The 24212-nt window shown below is 40.4% G+C and overlaps 2 protein-coding genes across 4 annotated transcripts in view; both read left to right on the top strand.

Moving 5' to 3' along the window:
• Positions 1–24212, top strand: part of LOC100448298 (olfactory receptor 5V1) — a 109057-nt gene that overhangs the window by 70588 nt on the left and 14257 nt on the right. The gene's annotated exons all lie outside the window — the stretch shown is intronic.
• Positions 17069–18018, top strand: LOC134761610 (olfactory receptor 12D3). Its single transcript, XM_063725275.1, is given in 2 exon segments — positions 17069–17333; positions 17336–18018. Coding segments are annotated over 2 exon segments (948 nt in total).

Raw genomic sequence — 24212 nt, 5'->3', positions numbered from 1 at the left:
GATATAAATTTGAGAGTTGTCAGAGAATAGATTATATAGAAAGCCATTAACCTGGTGAGATTACCAAAGAAAGTAGTTAGAGAAGAGGAAAAGAAAGAGATGTAAGACTGAGTCCTAGGTACTTCAGCATTAAGACATGGGGTGGGGGGATGAGGGAAAATGAGCCAAAAAATACAGAAAGATAAGACAGAGAGAAGCTAGTGAGACAGGAAGAAAAACACAAGCATGTGATGTCCATTTCAAGGTGGAGACAGTGATTAACCCTGCCACATGGTGTTCAAAGATCAAGTAAAATGAGACTTCATTTTTTGATTTGTTAACGTGATTGTTATTGGTGTTGTTTATAAAAGAAATTTTGGTAGAAGAGTGAGGGTAAAATTTTAATTGGTACAGGTGTAGGAGAGAATGGAAAGAGAATTGCAAACTGCTGGTATAGGCAAATGTTTACAGAATTTAATTGTAAAGGGGAGCACAGAAATGGAATGGAGGTAGAAAGTTAGTAGAGGAGAGGAAAATTTTCATGATTTAAGACAGATGAGAAAATAACTGGAGCAATGTTCTTAGAAGATGAGAGAGAATGGGCTCTTGGACACAGGTGGAAGAGGTGGCCTTCATCAGGAGTATCAATTATGAAACCATTAGAAACACAGTGAATGCACAGTATATGAGCACAGTTACAAAACTGTGGGTAGATAGTAGGATGAAACTTGGAGATATTCTCTTCTGACTGCCTTTACTTTTCCAAAATAAAAGAAACAATGTCATTCTCCGAGAGAGAGGATGAGAGAGAAGAGTTAGAGGTATGGGCTGTAAAGAGAAAGGGAAATATGTAATTGACTGGAATCTCTAAGATTTCTGGGTTTTTTTTTTTATTGCTCATGATCCTTGTGGTCATGTGTTGGTGTCTGTGCATCTGAAGAAATATATTCCAGTCTTTACAGACTGTTTCAGCAGGGAATGCCCTTCATGCATCAGCCTATCCAGAGATTCTGGGCAGGTCATATGGCGTGGTCTGGAAGTAGGTTTGTTCCTGGAGTCCTGGGCAGGATGGCTTAGTGCTTGGGTCATCAGGTTGGTGGGCCTGGTGGCTGAGTCAATGGCATTCCCAAGATTTCAATGCAGTTGAGTATTAATGAATTTGGATCTAGGCAAGTGAGCATAGGTGCATTTTCCTCCAATCGTGTTCAGCTGCAAATGTTTAGATGCGGAGTAAGTAGAGAGTGATTTGACTTTTTCCAGGTAAAGACATGAAGCACAAATTGGTCAAGGGATGTAAGGATATATGCTACTATAAAGTGACTATAAATATGCATATGGAACTTAAGATGGGTAAGGAGGAGTGTGAGTACATGAGAGTAGTAAAGAACATGAAATAGAATAACTGTAATTTAGGGGATAAAGATGATAGGATTTGTGGTATTGGAGAGAGTAAATTATGAATTTATCTGGTGGTAGTTGGAGTCTAGGATGCTTATTACTGAGATTATGAAGGGTTGAAGTTATTAATGACTAGTGAGTAATGACTAATAAATCTAGGGTTTAATGATAGGAGAAAGTAGCTGAAGAAGGATAATAATGATTATCAGACAAATGGAAGTACAGAAACCTATAGAAGGGTATCATAATAGGATCTAACTTAATTTGAGATAGGCTGAAACCCAAAGGATAAATAGGTATTTTCTTACATTAAAGGACGGGAGGCTGGGCACGGTGGCTCACGCTTGTAATCCCAGCACTTTGGGAGGCCGAGGCAGGCGGATCACAAGGTCAGGAGATTGAGACCATCCTGGCTAACATGGTGAAACACCGTCTCTACTAAAAACACAAAAAATTAGCCTGGCGTGGTGGCGGGCACCTGTAGTCCCAGCTACTTGGGAGGCTGAGGCAGGAGAATGGCGTGAACCCGGGAGGCGGAGCTTGCAGTGAGCCAAGATCACACCACTGTGCTCCAGCCTGGGCGACAGAGCAAGACTCTGTCTCAAAAAAAAAAAAAAAAAAAAGGACAGGGGAAGGAAAGAGTGATCCAGGGAGGACAAGCGTGAATGAAGTCCCTGTCGAGGGACACCTTGATATATTTGAGGAATTGGAAGATATCCAGTATGACCACATCCAAGTAATATAAAAGGTGAGACTGAAGAGATAAGCCACAGACATTCATGGAGGGTTTGTAAGCTTGTCCAGTTGGAAGGTACTGAAATGTTTCACATAGAAGTTTATACTATAACACAGGCCTTTAAACAATCATTTTGGTTACACTATGAAGATGGCTTGAGAGTAGGGGAAGAAAAGAACTGTAGGGTTGCTTTGAAGTAGTTAAGTTGAAAGGAAATCATGACTTGCGCCAGGATTGTGGCAGTGTGGATAAAGAGACATGAATTTGAGGGATGTTTCAGAGGCTTGATGACTGACTTAAAGAGAGTGGATTGAAGTGAAGGAAAAATCAGTGTGGTTCTCACATTTCTGGTTTGAGCAACTAGATGGTTCTTATTCTGTTCACTACATTGAGACACTGTGAGAGGAGCATGCTTGGAAAGAGGATGCGTTCTATTTGACATGTTGATTTTTGTAATTCAGTAAAGAATTCAACCATCTCTCCATTGAAGGACATTTGGGCTACTTCCAGTTTTGGGCTGTTATGAATAAAGATTCTATGAATATATGCATACAAGTTTTTGTGTGAATTCAAGTGGAGAGTCAAATATGAAATTAGATAAGTCCAGAACTCAGAGTGGGGGTTAGACTAGAGATCTCCCTCTTAGAAGCTATATAGCCAGAATTAATTTTATACTTGGAAGACATGTAGTTATGACATCAAAGTCACTAGTTCAAAGTCACTTAAAGATATTACTATTTGTCTTTCTTTCAATATTATGTTTATTTTTTCTCAGAATTTATTTTATATTTACTAATTATTATATTAGAATAACAGTCATTTGTAAGAGTACGTGGATAGCCAGAATAAGTGACCAATTTTATTCTATAGATTATTTTTCCACACCATTGTTCTGTTTTTCTACGTGGTATAGGAACTGTAAGAATATGAAGAGTAAGAGACTTTTAGTTTTTTCACCTCTAATAATCTGATATTCCAATGAGCAGACAGACATGTAAAATTCTACCTATAAGAATAAATGGTGGCCAGGCATGGTGGCTTACACCTGTAATCCTAACACTTTGGGAGGCCGAGGTGGGCATCACTTGAGATCAGGCACTGGAAACCAGGCTGGCCAACGTGGTAAAACCTTGTCTCTACTAAAAATACAAAAATTAGCACAGTGTGGTGGTGCATACCTGTAATCCCAGCTATCTGGGAGGTTGAAGCCTGAGAATCGCTTGAACCCAGGAGACGGAGGTTGCAGTGAGCCAAGATTGCACCACTGCGCTCCAGCCTGGGTGACAGAGCAAGACGGTCTTGAAAAAAAAAAGAATAAGTGGAATAGTGCCTTTGATTTGATAAAACAGAGAAGTGCGTATGACAATTATAATCTGTTTTACAGATGCCGAAGTAGACTTTCTAGTCCAAAGTAAGTCACAGTCTCCACTTTGCCATCTATAAAACAGACTGTACTTGTCATACACACTGCCATTTATACATAATATTACTGGGCCTAAATATTTTAGATGCTCAGTTCACTGCTCTTTTTCACAATTATATATTTGTGCATAGTATTGCCATGCTTATTTTTAAAGAAAATAATTTTGTTTTTTAAGTACATAATATATGAACATGGTACAAAATTCAAAATATACTAAAAAGAGTATTTCTTCTGCCTTTGTTTCCTAGACAGCCAGTTTCTCTTCCTAGAGACTACAACTGCTATCAGTTTCTTTTATGTCCATTCAGAAGTACATGTGCGTATAGAAAAAAATTTTAAACAGAAATTTTAGCATACGACTCACATTGTACTGCATCTTGATTATATAATTTAACAAGTCACATTGGCATTCATAACATATATAATTTATATGTGTATAGGTACATATGTAAAAATTTGCATATATATGATCTGTGCACCTTTCTGTATCTATCCACCTGGCTATTTTCTGTGTGTGTGTATATATATGTACATATATATATTTTAAAGCTGTATATTATTCTCTCTCATAGGTGTAATAATTCACCTCGTCCCCTACTTTGGCTGTTAGGGTTCTGTCTAATTTTTGCTTTTAAAATACTCAAATAAATATTATGGTATATAATAATGATTTCCACACATTGAATAATATCTACAGGTAAATTATAATACAAAGTATGTGATTCACAATTTTCAACTTTGAGAGCTATTGAAAAAATTACCCAGCATATAACTAGTACAAATTATCATCATCAGAAATTCCTATTTAGCCATTCTCAAACACATATAATTTATTAAGTATTTTGATCTTTGTATAAATATGATTTGCCATTTTAATTAAAATCTTATGTATGATTACAATATGCAGTTGTAAGAAAAAATACACAAAGATGCTGTTTTCCCTTTACATGGCTCCTCCCCATGGTAACAAATTGCAGCACAGTTTCACAATCAGGATATTGATGCTGATACAACCCATGAATCTGAATGATAGCCCAGTTTTATTTTTATTCATTTGTTTTGTGTATCTGAGTTTAATTCTACACAGTTTTATCTCATGTTCCTGTGTCTGCCATCATAGTCGAAATACAGAATAGTTCCACTACCACAAGGATCTTTCTTGGTATCCTTTCATAACCACACCCACCTCTCTTCTGCTCCTTCTCCAACTTCATTCTCCAACTGTAACTACCAATCTTTTCCCCATTTCTAAAATATTATTTCAAAAATGTTATATAAATGGAATCATACAGTATATAATTTTTTGGAATTCACTTTTTAAAAAATTAAGCATAATTTCCTGGAGAGTTTACCAAATTGTTGTTTTCTTTTTGTTGCTAAGTAGCATTCTATGGTATGGATATACCACAGTTTGTGTAACCATTTCTCCATTGCAGGACATTTGGGGTATTTCCAGTTTTTGGCTATTATAAATAAAGAGTCTATGAACATTCACATACAAGTTTTTGTGTGAACATGTTTTTATTGTCTGACATAAATTCCAAAGACTGCAATTGTTGGGTCATATAGTAAGTGTGTGTTTAATTTTGTAAGAAACGACTATACTCTCTCCAGAGCAGTTGTACCATTTTATATCCTGACCAGTTTTATATTCGTGATCCAGTCTTTCTGTATCCTCCCTAGCATTTGGTGTTGTCACTATTTTTATTTTATCTATTTTGATAGATGTGTTGTAGCATTTTACTGGTTTTAATTTGCATTGTGCTGACGAAAATGATTTTGAACACTTTTTCCTGTGTTAATTTGCCATTTATATATCATTTTCTCTTTATGTTTGTATGTCTTTTCCTTGTTTTTGCCCATGTTTTGGACTTTTAAGAATACTATTAAGTTTTGAGAGTTCTGTCAGATATGTGATTTGAAACAGTATTTTTTTTTCAGTCTTCAGCTTGTCTTTCCATTTTCTTAATAGAGTGTTTTGGCAGAGGTCTTTTTTTTTCTGGTTAGGTCAAACTAAAATTTTTCCTTTAATGTGTCATGCTTTTGGTGGAAAATCTAAGGACTCCTTGCCTAGCTCTAGACCCTGAATACTGTTTTCTATTTTTTCTAGACGATATATAGCTTTACATTTTACATATAAGTCCATGATCTATTTTGTGTTAATTTTTGTATATGAGGTGAAATTTGAATTTAGTTTTTTCTTTTCTATTATGGATGTCCAATTATTTCAGAACTAGTTGTTGAAAAGACAGTCTTGCTTCCATTTAATTACTTTGCACATTCATAAAAAATCAGTTGGACATATTTGTGTGGGCTGATTTATGGGTTCTCTATTCTGTTCCATTGATCTGTTTCACTATCACTTGTGTTAATACCATACAAAACCTGATAACTATAGTTACATAATAAGCTTTAACATTGAGTAAATTGATTTTTCCACTTTTATTCTTCTTTTTCCAAATTTGTGTTAGCTATTCAATTTCCTTTGCCTTTACATACACATTTTAGAATAATCCTATCTCTGTCTGCTAAGAAATATTTCTGGGATTTTGATAAGAATTGTGTTAAATCTGTATATCAATTTGGAGAGGATTGACATCTTTACTATGTTAAATCTTACAATCCATGAATATAATATGCCTCTATCTTTATGTAAATCTTTTGTTATTTCTTTCATCTGTGTTTGAAGTTTTTAGCATGCAAGTACTAAACATGTTTTTTTAGGTTTACAACCAGATATTTCCATATTTTGAGAGATTATAAATTAAGTTGTGTTTTAATTTTGTTTTCACATATTCATAGTTTATTAAAAATATTTAATTTTTTGTGTTAATCCTGTATCCTGTCACCTTGCTGAACTCACGTATTAGCTACAGGAATTTTTATGTGGAATCCAGGGAGTTTTCTACATAGATAATGACATCTGAAAATAAGTACATTTTTATTTATTACTTTTCTTTTTTTTTTTTTTTTTTTTTTAATTTATGAAGTATTTATTGATCATTCTTGGGTGTTTCTCGGAGAGGGGGATATGGGAGGGTCATAGGATAATAGTGGAGAGAAGGTCAGGAGATAAACACATGAATAAAGGTCTCTGGTTTTCCTAGGCAGAGGACCCTGCGGCCTTCTGCAGTGTTTCTGCCCCTGGGTACTTGAGATTAGGGAGTGGTGATGACTCTTAAAGAGCATGCTGCCTTCAAGCATCTGTTTAACAAAGCACATCTTGCACCGCCCTTAATCCATTTAACCCTGAGTTGACACAGCATATGTTTCAGAGAGCAGGGGGCTGGGGGAAAGGCCATAGATCAACAGCATCCCAAGGCAGAAGAATTTCTCCTAGTCAGAACAAAATGGAGTCTCCTATGCCCACCTCTTTCTACACAGACACAGCAACAATCTGATCTCTCCTTCCTTTCCCCACACTTCCCCCCCTTCTCTTCAACAAAACCGCCATCGTCCTCATGGCCCGCTCCCGATGGTCGCTGTCTCTTCGGAGCTGTTGGGTACACCTCCCAGACAGGGCAGCCGGGCAGAGGCGCTCCTCACCTCCCAGACAGGGCGGCCGGGCAGAGGCGCTCCTCGCTTCCCAGACGGGGCCGCCCGGGCAGAGGCGCTCCTCACTTCCCAGACGGGGCCGCCCAGGCAGAGGCGCTCCTCACTTCCTCCCATACCGGGTGGCAGCCGGGCAGAGGCGCTCCTCACCTCCCAGACGGGGCGGCCGGGCAGAGGCGCTCCTCACTTCCCAGACCGGGCGGCCGAGCAGAGGCGCTCCTCACTTCCCAGAGGGGGCGGCCAGGCAGAGGCGCTCCTCACTTCCCAGACCGGGCGGCCGGGCAGAGGCGCTCCTCACTTCCCAGACGGGGTGGCCGGGCAGAGACGCTCCTCATTTCTTCCCAGACGGGGTGGCGGCCAGGCAGAGGCGCTCCTCACCTCCCAGACAGGGCGGCCGGGCAGAGGCGCTCCTCACTTCCCAGACTGGGCGGCCGGGCAGAGGCGCTCCTCACTTCCCAGACTGGGCGGCCGGGCAGAGGCGCTCCTCACCTCCTAGACAGGGTGGCCAGGCAGAGGCGCTCCTCACTTCCCAGACGGTGTGGCGGCTGGGCAGAGGCGCTCCTCCCTTCCCAGATGGGGCAGCCAGGCAGAGGCGCTCCTCACTTCCTCCCAGACGGGGTGGCGGCCAGGCAGAGGCGCTCCTCACTTCCCAGAGGGGGCGGCCGGGCAGAGGTGCTCCTCACTTCCTCCCAGATGGGGTGGCGGCCGGGCAGAGGCACTCCTCACCTCCCAGACGGGGCGGCCGGGCAGAGGTGCTCCTCATCTCCCAGACGGGGCAGCCGGGCAGAGGTGCTCCTCACTTCCTCTCAGACGGGGTGACGGCCGGGCAGAGGCACTCCTCACCTCCCAGACGGGGCGGCCGGGCAGAGGCGCTCCTCACCTCCCAGACGGAGTGGCCAGGCAGAGGCGCTCCTCACTTCCCATATGGGGTGGCGGCCGGGCAGAGGCGCTCCTCACTTCCCAGATGGGGCAGCCGGGCAGAGGCGCTCCTCACTTCCTCCCAGACGGGGTGGCGGCCAGGCAGAGGCGCTCCTCACCTCCCAGACGGGGCGGCCGGGCAGAGGTGCTCCTCATCTCCCAGACGGGGCGGCCGGGCAGAGGTGCTCCTCATCTCCCAGATGGGGCAGCCGGGCGGAGGTGCTCCTCACTTCCTCCCAGACGGGGTGACGGCCGGGCAGAGGCGCTCCTCACCTCCCAGACGGAGTGGTCAGGCAGAGGCGCTCCTCACTTCCCATATGGGGTGGCGGCCGGGCAGAGGCGCTCCTCACTTCCCAGATGGGGCAGCCGGGCGGAGGCGCTCCTCACTTCCTCCCAGACGGGGTGGCGGCCAGGCAGAGGCACTCCTCACCTCCCAGACGGGGCGGCCGGGCAGAGGTGCTCCTCATCTCCCAGATGGGGCAGCCGGGCATAGGTGCTCCTCACTTCCTCCCAGACGGGGTGGCAGCCGGGCAGAGGCGCTCCTCACTTCCCAGACGGGGCGGCCGGGCAGAGGCGCTCCTCACTTCCCATACGGGGTGGCGGCCGGGCAGAGGCGCTCCTCACTTCCTCCCAGACGGGGTGGTGGCCAGGCAGAGGCGCTCCTCACTTCCCAGACGGGGTGGCCGGGCAGAGGCGCTCCTCACTTCCCAGACGGGGTGGCCAGGCAGAGGCACTCCTCACCTCCCAGACGGGGCGGCCGGGCAGAGGCGCTCCTCACTTCCCATACGGGGTGGCAGCCGGGCAGAGGCGCTCCTCACTTCCCAGATGGGGCAGCCGGGCAGAGGCGCTCCTCACTTCCTCCCAGACGGGGTGGCGGCCGGGCAGAGGCGCTCCTCACTTCCCAGACGGGGCGGCCGGGCAGAGGTGCTCCTCACTTCCTCCCAGACGGGGTGGCGGCTGGGCAGAGGCGCTCCTCACCTCCCAGACGGGGCGGCCGGGCAGAGGCGCTCCTCCCTTCCCAGCTGGAGTGGCCAGGCAGAGGCGCTCCTCACCTCCCAGAGTGGGCGGCCAGGCAGAGGTGCTCCTCACTTCCCAGAGTGGGCGGCCTGGCAGAGGCGCTCCTCACTTCCCATACGGGGTGGCAGCCGGGCAGAGGCGCTCCTCACTTCCCAGATGGGGCAGCTGGGCAGAGGTGCTCCTCACTTCCTCCCAGATGGGATGGCGGCCAGGCAGAGGCGCTCCTCACCTCCCAGACGGGGCGGCGGCCAGGCAGAGGCGCTCCTCACCTCCCAGACGGGGCGGCCGGGCAGAGGCACTCCTCACCTCCCAGACGGGGCGGCTGGGCAGAGGCGCTCCTCACCTCCCAGAAGGGGCGGCTGGGCAGAGGCGCTCCTCACTTCCCATATGGGGTGGCAGCCGGGCAGAGGCGCTCCTCACTTCCCAGACGGGGTGGCGGCCAGGCAGAGGCGCTCCTCACTTCCCAGATGGGGCAACCGGGCAGAGGCGCTCCTCACTTCCTCCCAGACGGGGTGGCGGCCAGGCAGAGGCGCTCCTCACCTCCCAGACAGGGCGGCCGGGCAGAGGCGCTCCTCCCTTCCCAGACGGAGTGGCCAGGCAGAGGCGCTCCTCACCTCCCAGAGTGGGCGGCCGGGCAGAGGCGCTCCTCACTTCCCAGAGTGGGCGGCCGGGCAGAGGCGCTCCTCACTTCCCAGATGGGGCAGCCGGGCAGAGGCACTCCTCACTTCCTCCCAGACGGGGTGGCGGCCAGGCAGAGGCGCTCCTCACCTCCCAGACGGGGCGGCCGGGCAGAGGTGCTCCTCATCTCCCAGACGGGGCAGCCGGGCAGAGGCGCTCCTCACTTCCTCCCAGACGGGGTGGCAGCCGGGCAGAGGCGCTCCTCACATCCCAGACGATGGGCGGCCGGGCAGAGGCGCTCCTCACTTCCCAGATAGGGCGGCCGGGCAGAGGGGCTCCTCACATCCCAGACAATGGGCGGCCAGGCAGAGATGCTCCTCACTTCCTAGACGGGGTGGCGGCGGGGCAGAGGCTGTAATCTTAGCACTTTAAGAGGCCAAGGCAGGAGGCTGGTAGGTGGAAGTTGCAGCGAGCCGAGATCACAACACTGCACTCCAGCCTGAGCACCATTGAGCACTGAGTTAGCGAGACTCCGTCTGCAATCCCAGCACCTCGGGAGGCCGAGGCAGGCAGATCACTCGAGGCCAGGAGCTGGAGACCAGCCCCAACACGGTGAAACCCCGTCTCCACCAAAAATACAAAAACCATTCAGGCGTGGCGGCGCGCGCCTGCAATCCCAGGCACTCGGCAGGCCGAGGCAGGAGAGTCACAGGAGCCCGAGGCAGGGAGGTTGCAGCGAGCCGAGATCATGGCAGTACAGTCCAGCTTCGATAACAGCGGGAGACTGAAAAAAGAAGGAGAGGGAGACCGAAGAAAGGGGAGGGAGAGGGAGAGGGAGAGGGAGAGGGAGAGGGAGAGGGAGAGGGAGAGGGAGAGGGAGAGGGAGAGGGAGAGGGAGAGGGAGAGGGAGAGGGAGAGGGAGAGGGAGAGGGAGAGGGAGAGGGAGAGGGACTATTTATTACTTTTCAATATATGTGCCATTTATTTCTTTTTCTTGCCTACTACAAGTGGTGAGAGCAGACATCCACACTTTATTCCTAATCTTAGAAGGAAAGCATTTACCTGGAAGATTTTTATGGATGATCTTTATTGAGTTGACACAATTTCTCTCTATTCCTAGCTTGCTGAGAGGTTTTATCATAAATGGGTGTTGGATTTTATCAAATTTGTTTTTTGCCTCAATTAATACGATTATATAATTTTTCTTCTCTATTCTGTTTATATGATAGATTACATTTATTGATTTTCAAATGTCTATGTAGTCTTGTATGCCTGAAATAAATCCACTTGGCCTATGTAAATTCTTTCTACATATTGCATTCTATTTTCTAATAATTGATTGAGGATATTTTGTCTATATTCATGAGAGATATTGGAATGTATTTTTTTTGTTTCATACTGCCCTTGGAGTTGAACTGCATATTAGTCTATATATTTATGTTGGTGTGTTTATATATACACATGTTATATAGTATAATAGTATATGTAATGTTAATCAAATTATGATGTTTCTTGGCTTGGATTTCTTTGGATTAATCCTGCAAGGGGTTTATTCAGCTTCTTCAACCTGTATATGCTTATGTTTTCAACAGATTTGGGAAGTTTTAAACTATTATTTATTTAAATACCCTTTGGCATTATTTTCTTTCTCCTCTTCTTCTGGAGCTCTGATGATATGAAAGTTGAATCTCTTGTTATTGTCCCATAGGTCCCTGAGGTTCTTTGCATTGTTTCTCAGTCTGTTTTCTCCCATTGTTCAGATAGGCTACATTTTGTTGATCTGTCCTCATGTTCGTTGATTTCATCCTCAGTCATCTCCACTTAGCTAATGAGCCCATTCAGTGAGATTTTATTTCTGTTACTGAACTTTCTAGTTCCATAATTTATAACAGGTAGAGTTTTAAAATATTGTATCCTGGACATTTTGGCTATTATATAACCATAAATTGGAATTTAGGTCCTGTTTAAATCTTTAATTTTAGCAGATAGTCACTCTGTTTAGACCTAGCACACAGGTCCTGACCTAATTTTGTAGGCTGTGCATCCAATGGCAATTTTTTAAGATACTTTTAGCTGTTATTTTTGTGTTCTAGTTTTATTTGGTACTACTGGGGTTTCCATTGTTCTCTGCTGGTACTGCCTGAGAAGGCAGAAGAAGGGGTTTCCTTAGGCTAAGCCTTCTGGTGTCCTTGTACAGTGGAGAGAATATCAAGACTATGAGGGCAAACAGGCTTCCCTGTCTGGGTGCTTGTGGCGGGATTGCCTGCTTGTGCCAGACAGAGACTGCTACTTGCTGGATGATTGTCAAATTGGAATATTTCTTGCTGGTGCTCTCTTTCTCCCTTTCTCACACTGGTGTCTGTGGGTGGCAGAAGGAAGTCTCAGGCCTGCAGGGCCAGAGGGCCAGGATGCTTTTTATGGTGGGGTCCTTCTGCAGATGCCACCTGACTGCTCTGTTGTCTCTCTTTAGGGGAAGAGAATGCCAGACAGCAGGGAGAGAGGAGCTGAGTAGAGTACTTCTCTGGGTTAGTAGAATTCCTGATGGGCCTCCCTTACTCAAGTGCTGTGTTGTTGGAGGAACTACCTTTTGATAGGAGGCAGGAAAAAACCTACCTGCGCTGCCTTTTGTTGTGGGATGGTGTGTTGGAAGAGGCAAACATTTTTTGTCAAATAAACTAATTGCCTTCTTTAGTTGGGTGAAGGGACAGCCCTGCTGCTGTGTGGTTCCTACAGTTCTGGAATCCCAAAGCAGTTCACCTTCCTTTTCCCACATTTGAGAATTCTTTCTTGGTTACCTCTTGTATTGTTTCTACGGTCTGTAGTTGTACTTAATGGGAAGGGAGAAGCGAGAAACTTGTATATACCATCTTATCCGGAAGTCAAAATCACTGTTTTTAAGTTATTTTATTTCAAAAAATCTCAAACTTGCTGGGTGCTTAGACCTGAGCTGGGCAGCGGTAGAACATGCCTTGAACAGCTGGGCATGTGCTTGTGACTAAGTGGGGTGGGAGTCGAGGTGCAGCGCGTTGGTGCTGTTTACAGTGCTCACAGCAGCCTGATGTCAATGCTGCAGGCAAGCTCACCACTGTAGCCCTTGCCTGCATGTCATATTTTAATTTGCATTTTTCTTATTTTTAATGAGGTTGAGCAGCTTTTCCTATCTTTAAGATGTATTCATATTTCCTTTTCTATGAATTGTCTGTATGTTTCTCTCTTTTAAAAAAATTGGTCTGTGTCTTTTAGGTTTATTAAATAATTTATATATTAAGAATGTTAGCACATGGTCTACAATTTGTCTTGTGATTTTATTCCTGGATGCGTTTTGATCTTTTATTTGTAGGATTTTTGTCATGCAGACATTTTTGATGCCTAGGTAGTCAAATTTGTTAATCTTTTCTTTTATTGCTTCAGGTTTTTCTATGATATTTAGAAAACTATTTCCAAATCCAAGATTATTGTTTCCTCCCTTATTCTCTTTTTTTCTGTAAAAGTTTATATGACATATAAAGTACAACACACATACAGAAAAGTGATAAATCCTGAGTCTCAATGAATTTTCACAAAATGACATAGCTGTATAACAAAAACACCCACATGAAGAAACAGCTTCATCCATATTACTTAATATAGCTGTAGTTCATTTTGACTCCTTCACAATGTTGCATTTTGTTGATGGACATTTATATAGTTGTCAGTTTTTGATAAAAAATACTGCTGCTATGAACATTTTTATATATTTTGCTATGTGCACATTATATTGGCTATATACCTAGAAGTGGAATTTCTGGCTTATTCATATATGCATGTGTTTAGCTTGAGGATACTGCCAGATTGTCTTCCAAAATCACTATGCTGATTAAACTCCCTGGAGGAGTATATGAGTGCTCAGGGTGCTCTACATCCTTGTTGACACTTCGCGTTTTCCATCATTTTTTATTTTAACTGTTCTAGTTATCGTGCAGTGGCACTGCGTTGTGGTTTTGTTGCTGGGGGCTCAGGAAGGTCTCCAGATGCCGGTGAGAACCCAGCCCCAGAGAGTTTTCAGGTTCCCCATTCCTTTGCATTTCTATGTAACTTTTAAAATCAGCTTGACAATTTTATATTTTAAAAATCAAGGACTTGTATTGGGATTGCATTGACTTTTTAGATTACTTTTAGGAGAGTAGACATCTTCATTATAGTATATCTTTAAGCCCATGAATATACCATATTCCTCTATTTATTTAGATATTCTTTATTTCCTCAGAATAATGTTTTGTAGTTTTTAGGATAGAGATCTTATATATTTTTATTTAGTTTTATTTCTACACATTTATAGTTTCTGGTGCTATTGAAAATATCATTGGACATTTTATTTTCATTTCATTGTGGTTAGCATACAAAATATATTTAATTCTTGTTTAATGTCCTCATATCTCAGAAATCTTCTAACCATACAGGCATATCATCTGTGAAAATGAGTTTTACTTTTTCCTTTCTAATTCTAAAGTATTTTATTTATTTTTTTCTTGCTTTATGACACTGGCTAGAACCTCTAGGACAATGTTCAAAAAAGTGATGATAGGAGAAATCCTTGTCTCATTCCTGATCTGAAACTTTTCATGTTTCTTCATTAGGTATGATATTTTCTTATAGTATTTTTTAATTAATTTTATCAAATAAACTAATTCCCCTTGTATCCCTAGTTTGCTAAGGATTATTTTATTAAATCATGAGCGGGTGCTAAACATAATCAAATGCTTTTACTGCATCTGTGGTGCTTCTTGTTTTCTTTCTCTAATATGGCTATTGTATTATTTTTTAATGTTAAATTACCCTTACATCTTGAAATAAATTTTATTTGGTTGCAATGTAGATATTGCTTGTTTTTATTCATTTTTTCAAGATTTTTGCATCTATATTCACAAGACAGGTTAGTCTGCAGTTCCTTTCTGTTAAGTTTTTTTTTTTTTTTTTTTTTTTGAGACAGAGTCTCGCTCTGTCGCCCAGGCTGGAGTGCAGTGGCGTGATCTCAGCTCACTGCAAGCTCCACCTCCCGGGTTCACGCCATTCTCCTGCCTCAGCCTCTCGGGTAGCTGGGACTACAGGCTCCCGCCAGCACACCAGGCTAATTTTTTGTATTTTTAGTAGAGACGGTGTTTCACCGTGTTAGCCAGGATGGTCCAGATCTCCTGACCTCGTGATCCGCCCGCCTCGGCCTCCCAAAGTGCTGGGATTACAGGCGTGAGGCACCGTGCCTGGCCTCTGTTAAGTTATTTTTAAAGTGTTGGTATCAAAGTTGTGCTAACCTTATAAAAGAAATACAGAAGTGCTCCTTTTTCATTGTTTTGAAAGTATTTGTGTAAGTTATTATTTCTTCCTTAATTATTTGGTAGAATTCACCAGTAAAATCTGGACTTGGTGTTTACTTTCTGGAAAAATTTTGAATAAGAACTACACTTTCCTATATAAATATCAAACTATTCAAATTTTCTTTGTTCTACTGTCAATTTTGGTAAGTTACTTTTGGTTTAAGTAATTTTAAACTTTTATCTAAATTGTCAAATTCTTTGGCACGAAGTCGTTCATAACGACCTTTTACAATGTTTGACGTTGATAGTATCTGTAGTGATACTACCTTAAAATTTGTATTCTCTCTCTTTTAACAATTTTACTGAGTTGATAACTTTCATTAATCTTTTCAAATGACTAAATTTTGACTTTGTTGACTTTTCTTTATTGAACTTTTGTTTTCTATTTCAATTATTCTTGTTATTATTTTAGCTATTTCCCTTCTACTTTGTTTGAGTTGTTGGATTATTTATTCATTCATTCATGGATTCATTCATTTAGCTGTTTGAAACGAAAGTTTAGTTTATTGGTTTTTCAATATTTCTTTTTTTCTAACATATGAATTTAAGGCTGACAATTTCCCTCTATTTATTTCTTTAGCTATATGCCAAAAGTTTTGATATATCTCATCTTCATCATTGTTCATTTCAATTTTTTCTAATTTTATTTGAATTTTTTATTTATGAATTATTTGTGTGTATTACATAATATTAAGCAATTGGTGAGTTTCTAGATGCATTTTTCTTATTGTTTTTTAATTCCAGTGTGGTCAAGAGACATTCTTTGAATAGCTCAACCTTTTGAAATCTTTTGAAGCCTTTTGGTAATACTCAACTCATGCTTGATTTTGTAAATATGTTCAAGACATGCTTGAAAATAATGTGAATCATTTTTTGGTTGGGTTCAGTGTTCTTTATATGTTAATCAAATTTGTAAATTATGTTGTTCAGATGTTTATATCCTTACTGACTTTTTGGCTGATTCTTCTGTCAAGTATAGAGAGAAACTTGTTAAATCTTCTCATTGTGATTGTGGTTTTAACTATGTCTTTATTTCTGTCAATTTTTAGAGTTATTTTATGGAGAACTTACACTGGAGAACTTATGATATTCTGGACCAATTATTAGCAGAAGAATGTTAGTAGGCGTGGATGGGAGGAGTATCCTAGTTAGCCTTTCCAATTCCGCAGTGCAAGGGCTCCCTCTTCTGTTGATAAGGTGGTGATTATTATTATTGTTATTATCATTATTATTATTAATTACTTACAAATGACAAGCTTCCTTTGTTCTTCATACATTTGCTATACCTCTTCTCTCCATCACCTTCAGTGCTTAGACTGTGTCTTTTTCTATCCCCTGCCCCACAGAAATTCTCACTCCCTGGGAGGTACTCCCCTTTTGGACTGAAAAATTGGGGGTGTTTTCGAAGTTCTTCTACTAATGGGACCTCCAACTATTTCAAGTTTTTCCCAACTACATCCACTGCCTCATTGCTATGCCACAGTCTTGTGACTAATGATGCTAATTTTGCTGTTTTTTTCTCCTCTACTCATACAACATTTGGTTTGTGGGTGTTTATGTTTCTTACTTTCACTGAAAGTTTGGGTTGTCAGAAGAGATATGTTACTCTCTTGTGGCTTTTATGTATCTTAGAAGAAGGGACAAAATCCCCACTAAGCTACATCTGAATTTTTGCCAGAACCTAGAATCATAAGTTGAAAAACTATTCCCTGTTTGTATGTTTAAAATTTTTGTAATACATAATTCTAATGCCATACATGAGGTTATGATTATGTCCATCAAATCTTACACTTCCTAGTTTTGAAAACAAATGCCCTTTATCGATATCTGATTTGTTCATAATATAATGCTTTTATTAGTCTAGTGCCATTTTAACAGCCCAGAATTTATCAGGTATATTAGTCTTCCTCAATTTTGTTGTAAATAAATTTAGTTTTACTGTTCCTAACTATTCTTCACACTGTTGCTCACCCCTAGGTTCCTCCAAATAGTAAACTTGCTTTATTTAATCCTCACAGTGTAAAATTAAAAATTCAGAAAAATTAATTCTGTTTGTTAAATTTGCTTCCCAGAGCAATGGAGAATGTCACTACAATGAATGAGTTTCTTCTACTTGGCCTGACTGGTGTTCAGGAGCTGCAGCCTTTCTTCTTTGGGATTTTCTTAATCATTTACCTGATAAACTTGATTGGAAATGGATCTATATTGGTGATGGTTGTTTTAGAACCACAACTCCACTCCCCTATGTATTTTTTTCTGGGAAACCTTTCTTGTCTGGATATTTCTTATTCTTCAGTGACACTGCCCAAGCTGCTTGTAAACTTTGTGTGCAGTCGCAGGGCTTATCTTGTCTAGGCTGCATCACCCAGCTACACTTTTTCCACTTTTTGGGAAGCACAGAGGCCATTTTACTGGCTGTCATGGCCTTTGACCATTTTGTTGCCATCTGCAATCCTCTTCGCCACACTGTCATCATGAACCCCCAGGTGTGTATTCTGTTGGCAGCTGCAGCCTGGCTCATCAGCTTCTTTTACGCTCTGATGCATTCTGTCATGACTGCACATCTGAGTTTTTGTGGCTCTCAAAAACTCAATCACTTTTTCTGCGATGTCAAGCCGCTCTTAGAACTGGCCTGTAGTGACACACTACTCAATCAATGGCTTCTTTCCATTGTCACAGGCAGCATATCCATGGGAGCTTTCTTTCTGACTCTTCTCTCCTACTTCCATATAATTGGCTTCCTTCTGTTTAAGAACAGGTCCTGCAGAGTACTCCATAAGGCTCTGTCCACTTGTGCCTCCCATTTTATGGTGGTATGTCTTTTCTATGGACCTGTGGGCTTCACATATATTCATCCTGCTTCAGCCACCTCCATGATTCAGGACCGGATAATGGCCATCATATATAGTGCCATCACCCCTGTACTGAATCCACTGATCTACACCCTTAGGAACAAAGAAGTGATGATGGCTCTGAAGAAAATCTTTGGTAGGAAGTTGTTTAAAGACTGGCAGCAACACCACTAGGACTAATGAGGGATATCTGATTTCTATTAAGACTGATGTCCATCACTTCACTGTAAGAAATGATTAGTTTACCTGGTTTATATTTTTCTTTCAAAAATTTTGAGCACATATTATATTAGGCAGTGTAGTAGGTTCAAGAAACACAGGAGCGAGCAAAACAAATTCCATAATGTCATCAAATGTAAAGTTCAATGTGATGGAGTCCCAAAATAACCAAACGCATAAATACATATGTCAGGATAATTCGGTGGCAAGGAGAACTAAGGAGGTAGGAAGTATGGGGAGGGTTAGAGTAGGTATCTGCTGTGTAAAAAAGAATGTGGCATTTCTCCTAGGACAAAAACCTTTGGAATTTTCCAAGTAACAGAAGTATCTTACTGAAATTCCCTATGAGATAATCTTTATTTTTGCCTATTTTTTTTCCTTTTGTGTTTCCTTCAGCAGGAATGTACTGATGATAATTTTTCTCACAATAGTTTTTGTCTAGAATATCATTTTTGTTAATCTTAATTCTTAAAGAGAATTTTTAACGGGTATTTAATTTTAGGGAGAGATTTTTCTAGCCATTGAAAATATCTTGTTTTTCCCCAGCTTTATTGAAGTATAATTAACAAATAAAAATTGCATATATTTAGGCTTCACACTATGATGCTTTAGCGTATGTATACATTGTGAAGAGACTACCACAATCAAGTTAAACCTACATTACTGTCCCTGCATTAGTTTACTATTGAATACTAGAAGTTATTCATTCTATCTAACTGCATTTTCATACCCATTGAGCCAATGTGACAGGCTCTTTGCTTTAGTTGGAGTGTTTGCACAATTTAAATTTGGTAAATTTTTGATAGAATTAAATTTAAATTTATCCTCCAACTAAATTTTTGATAGAATTAAATTTAAATTTTTCCTCCAACTGTTTGTCTTTCGGTTGTCCTATTTGTCCATTATTGCTTCTTCCTTCATTTACTGTTTTTTATGGGAATATTTTTATGATTTCATTATATTTTCACTATTGCCCTTTTATTTATACCTTTTTATTTTACATTTTTGTGGTTAATCTGGGGTTTACAATGTACATTTTAAATTCTCAAAATATTTCTTCACATAATATTACACCATTTAAGATATATTGCTAGAGTCATGCCATACCGTACTTCCATCTCCCTGCTCATGCCTTGTGATTTTAATGTCACACATTTTACTTTTACTTATGTTGTTAGTATTCAAGACACTGCAATTGTTTTTTTAAAAAAATTCTATTATTTTTAAGGTAATTAAAAATAACAAAATGTCTTTTACACTTAAACACATATTTATAATTTCTGGCATTTTTGGTCCCTTCATGGAGACACTGATTTTCATCTGGTATCATTTTTTTGTTGTTGTTGTCTAAAGACTTGCCTTAACTATTTCTTGCAGTAAAATTCTGCTGGTAATAATTTACTTCAACTTTTGTTGGCATGAAAAAGTACTTTGCCCTTATTTTTAAGAGGTGTTTTCTCTGTATATAAAATTTTAAATTGCCAGACTTTTGTTTATGTGCTTTAAAGCTGTTGCTCCATTACCTGTCTCACACAATTTCTGGTGGGATGCATGCTGCCATTCTTATCTTTATTCCTTTGTAATAACTGTGTTCATTTTTCTCTTGCTGATTTTAAGATTTTTCTTTATGACTTTTTTAGCAAATAGATTATGATGTTCATTGTAATGTTTTCTAATATTTATTCTGTTTAATTTTTATTGAGCTTCTTGGATCTATAGATTATATATTTTGTCAAATTTGGAAAAACTCAATCATTACTTCTTCAATTTTTTTAATCAAACACTTCTTTAGGACTCCACTTGCACATATGTTAGCCCATTTGAAATTATGACATAGGTCATTGACACTTTGTCCATTTTATTAAAAAAATTTCTCTATGCTTCATTTTGGTTTTTTTTATATCTATGTCTCCAAGTTCCTTGATTTTTTCTTCTGCAGTAATTAATCTACTGTTTATTCCATGCACTGCATTTTTCACTTTATATTTTGTATTTTTTATTTAAACAAGTTCTATGTGGGTCTTTAAAAAAATCTTCTCTCTCTTTTTATGTCTGTATTTCCCCTAAATTATTATGCTTATTTTGAGGCATACTTTTTTTGTTGTTAATGTAGATCCAGAATATTGTTTATTCTGAGGTTAATTTAGCCACCACTACTAAGGTAATATCCTTCTCGGGACTCTACCTAAGTCCTTGTCTATTACAAGTTGTTCCAATCAGGCTGATGGGTCATGGGACATACCCAACCCTGTCTTGTACAGTGTATTAAAATCATTGCTTTATATATTTTGTTCCATTTTTTAGATGTTTAATCAGGAGAGAAAATCTCATTACTTTATTATGGCAAGTAATGAGATACAAAAATCATTATTTTTGGGGTTATGGAATGTAGATCTTCCTATCTGTTGTGGGTACACAGGACCACTTTCTAGCATCAATAACATTAGTGTGATATAATCTAAATCACAGCCACTAATGTAGTCGCTCCTGATCGAGGTACAACATATGTAGCTGGCAATACTGTTCAGGGTTGATGCTTATTTTTTTTTTTTTTCTTAAATTGAGACAAAGTTGCCCTATGTTTCCCAGGCTGGTCTTGAACTTCTGGGCTCAAGGGATCTTCCTGCCTCTGCCTCCCAAAGTGATAGGATTACAGGTGTGAGCCAGCACTCCAGGCCTTATCTTAAATTCACACTTTGTTTTCAAAGAACATCTTTATTTCTGCCTTCATTTCGTTATGTACCCAGTAGTCATTCAGGAGCAGGTTGTTCAGTTTCCTTGTAGCCGAGCGGTTTTGAGTGAGTTTCTTAATCCTGAGTTCTAGTTTGATTGCACTGTGGTCTGAGAGACAGTTTGTTATAATGTCTGATCTTTTACATTTGCTGAGGAGAGCTTTACTTCCAACTATGTGGTCAATTTTGGAATAGGTGTGGTGTGGTGCTGAAAAAAATGTATATTCTGTTGATTTGGGGTGGAGAGTTCTGTAGATGTCCATTAGGTCCGCTTGGTGCAGAGCTGAGTTCAATTCCTGGGTATCCTTGTTAACTTTCTGTCTCGTTGATCTGTCTAATGTTGACAGTGGGGTGTTAAAGTCTCCCATTATTATTGTGTGGGAGTCTAAGTCTCTTTGTAGGTCACTCAGGACTTGCTTTATGAATCTGGGTGCTCCTGTATTGGGTGCATATATGTTTAGGATAGTTAGCTCTTCTTGTTGAATTGATCCCTTTACCATTACGTAATGGCCTTCTTTGTCTCTTTTGATCTTTGTTGGTTTAAAGTCTGTTTTATCAGAGACTAGGATTACTCATCTGACAAAGGGCTAATATCCAGAATCTACAATAAACTCAAACAAATTTACAAGAAAAATACAAACAACCCCATCAAAAAGTGGGCGAAGGACACGAACAGACACTTCTCAAAAGAAGACATTTATGCAGCCAAAAAACACATGAAAAAATGCTCGCCATCACTGGCCATCAGAGAAATGCAAATCAAAACCACAGTGAGATACCATCTCACACCAGTTAGAATGGTGATCATTAAAAAGTCAGGAAACAACAGGTGCTGGAGAGGATGTGGAGAAATAGGAACATTTTTATACTGTTGGTGGGACTGTAAACTGGTTCAACCCTTGTGGAAGTCAGTGTGGCTATTCCTCAGGGATCTAGAACTAGAAATACCATTTGACCCAGCCATCCCATTACTGCGTATATACCCAAAGGATTGTAAATCATGCTGCTACAAAGACACATGCACACGTATGTTTATTGCGGCACTATTCACAATAGCAAAGACTTGGAACCAATCCAAATGTCCAACAATGATAGACTGGATTAGGCAAACGTGGCACATATACACCATGGAATACTATGCAGGCATAAAAAATGATGAGTTCATGTCCTTTGTAGGGACATGGATGAAATTGGAAATCATCATTCTCAGTAAACTATCGCAAGAACAAAAAACCAAACACCGCATATTCTCACTCACAGATGGGAATTGAACAATGAGAACACATGGACACAGGAAGGGGAACATCACACCCTGGGGACTGTTGTGGGGTGGGGGGAGTGGGGAGGGATAGCATTAGGAGATATACCTAATGCTAAATGACGAGTTAATGGGTGCAGCACAGCAGCATGGTACATGTATACATATGTAACTAACCTGCACATTGTGCACATGTACCCTAAAACTTAAAGTATAATAATAATAAAATAAAAGAAAAGAAAAAGAAAAAAATTCACACTTTGTTAACTTTTTTCTGCTTTTTTTGTAGAAACAAACAGAGCAAATATTTCGTTGTATGATGTCCCTATTTTCCTACTCTGTTCTATGAGTACATCTGTATAAAAGAGTTGATTCTACTATTATTTTGCTCTTAATAATATTTTCCTATTTTCACCTCATTTTTATTATTCTGAATAGATCATATTTAAAAAGGAAGTGAATTTTTTTTCCTTTTTTTCTCTACCCTATCTATTTCTTTTTTGTTACGGCCATTTATAGTCACGTACACTCATTTAATCTCAATTTATTCACTGGAAAAAACAGCTGGTTTAATGTTAGAGAGCACACATTATTGGTAAATCCCTTATTATACATCATAAAAAGCAAAGACACCCCAAACTCCTAGATTTATAAGAAGAAAACAAGCTATGGGGAAATTATTCCCTATTTAATAAATGGTGTGGAGATAACTTCCTTGTCATATACAGAAGATTGAAGCTGGATACCTACCTTTTACCCTATACAAAAGTTAACTCAAAATTGATTAAAGATATAAATGTAAGACCTCAAATTATAGAAATCCTGGAAGACAACCTAGGAAATACTCTTCTCAACATTGGCCTTGGCAAAAGATTTTTGGCTAAGTCACCAAAAGCAATGGCAACAAAAACAAAAATAGACAAGTGAGACCTGATTAAACTAAAGAGCTTCTGCATAGCAAAAGAAACTATCAACAGAGCAAACACACTATCTACAGAAAGGGAGAAGATATTCACAAACAATGCATCTGACAAAGGCCTAATATCCAGAATCTATAGGGAACTTAAACAAGTCAACAAGCAGAAAGCCAATAATCCCATTAATAAATGGGCAAAGGACATGAAAAAACACTCTCAAAAGAAGACATACATGTGGCTAACAAACATATGAAAAAATTATCAGCATCACTAATTAACAGGGAAATGCAAATCAAAACTGCAATGAGATATTATCTCACACCAGTCAGAATGACTATTTAAAAAGTCAAGAAACAACAGATGCTATCAAGGCTGCAGAGAAAAGGGAATGCTTATATGCTGTTGGTGGGAATGAGAATTAGTCCAGCAACTGTGAAAAGCAGTCTGGAGATTTCTCAAATAACTTAAAACAGAGCTACCATTCAGTACAGCAATCTCATTAATGGGTATATATCAAAATAAAATAAATCATTCTACCAATAAGATACATACACTCATATGTTCATTGTTGCGCTGCTCACAATAGCAAAGATGTGGAATCAACCCAGGTGCCCATCAATGATAGACTGGATAAAGAAAATGTGTTACATAAGCACCATGGAATACTATGCAGCCATAAAAAAAGAATAAAATAATGTCCTTTGCAGCAACATGGATGGAGCTGGAGGTCATAATTCTAAGCAAGTTAACACAGGAACAGAAAACCAAATACTGCATGTTGTAACTTATAAGTGGGAGTTAAGCATTGAGCACACGTGAACATAGGTATGGGAACAATAGACACTGTGGACTACCAGAGGCTTCAGGGATGGGGGAGGATAGGTTAAAAAAACTACCTATCAAGCCAGGTACTAGGCTTATTACCAGGGTGATGAGATCCATACTCCAAATTTGAACATCATGCAATATTCCCATGTAACAAATCTGCACATATATCCACTATGTCTAAAATAGAAGTTGAATTTTTTTTAAAAAGGTAAAAACTAAAAATAAATATAAAATAAAAAAATTAAAAAAGACTTATTGGTAATGAATGTTAGATACAATAAATGAATAATGCAAAATTTATTATCGTCTCTTTTTGGAGTGAAATAACCACTCATAGATATCTTCAGATGATAACTCTCTTGCTGTATGTACCTAAGTCAGCCAGTAAGAATTTAGCAAGTGATGAAATTGGAT

The sequence above is a fragment of the Pongo abelii genome, chromosome 5 (genome assembly GCF_028885655.2).
Source record: "Pongo abelii isolate AG06213 chromosome 5, NHGRI_mPonAbe1-v2.0_pri, whole genome shotgun sequence".
Classification (NCBI taxonomy): domain Eukaryota; kingdom Metazoa; phylum Chordata; class Mammalia; order Primates; family Hominidae; genus Pongo; species Pongo abelii.
This window is presented reverse-complemented; position numbering and strand designations above follow the sequence as displayed.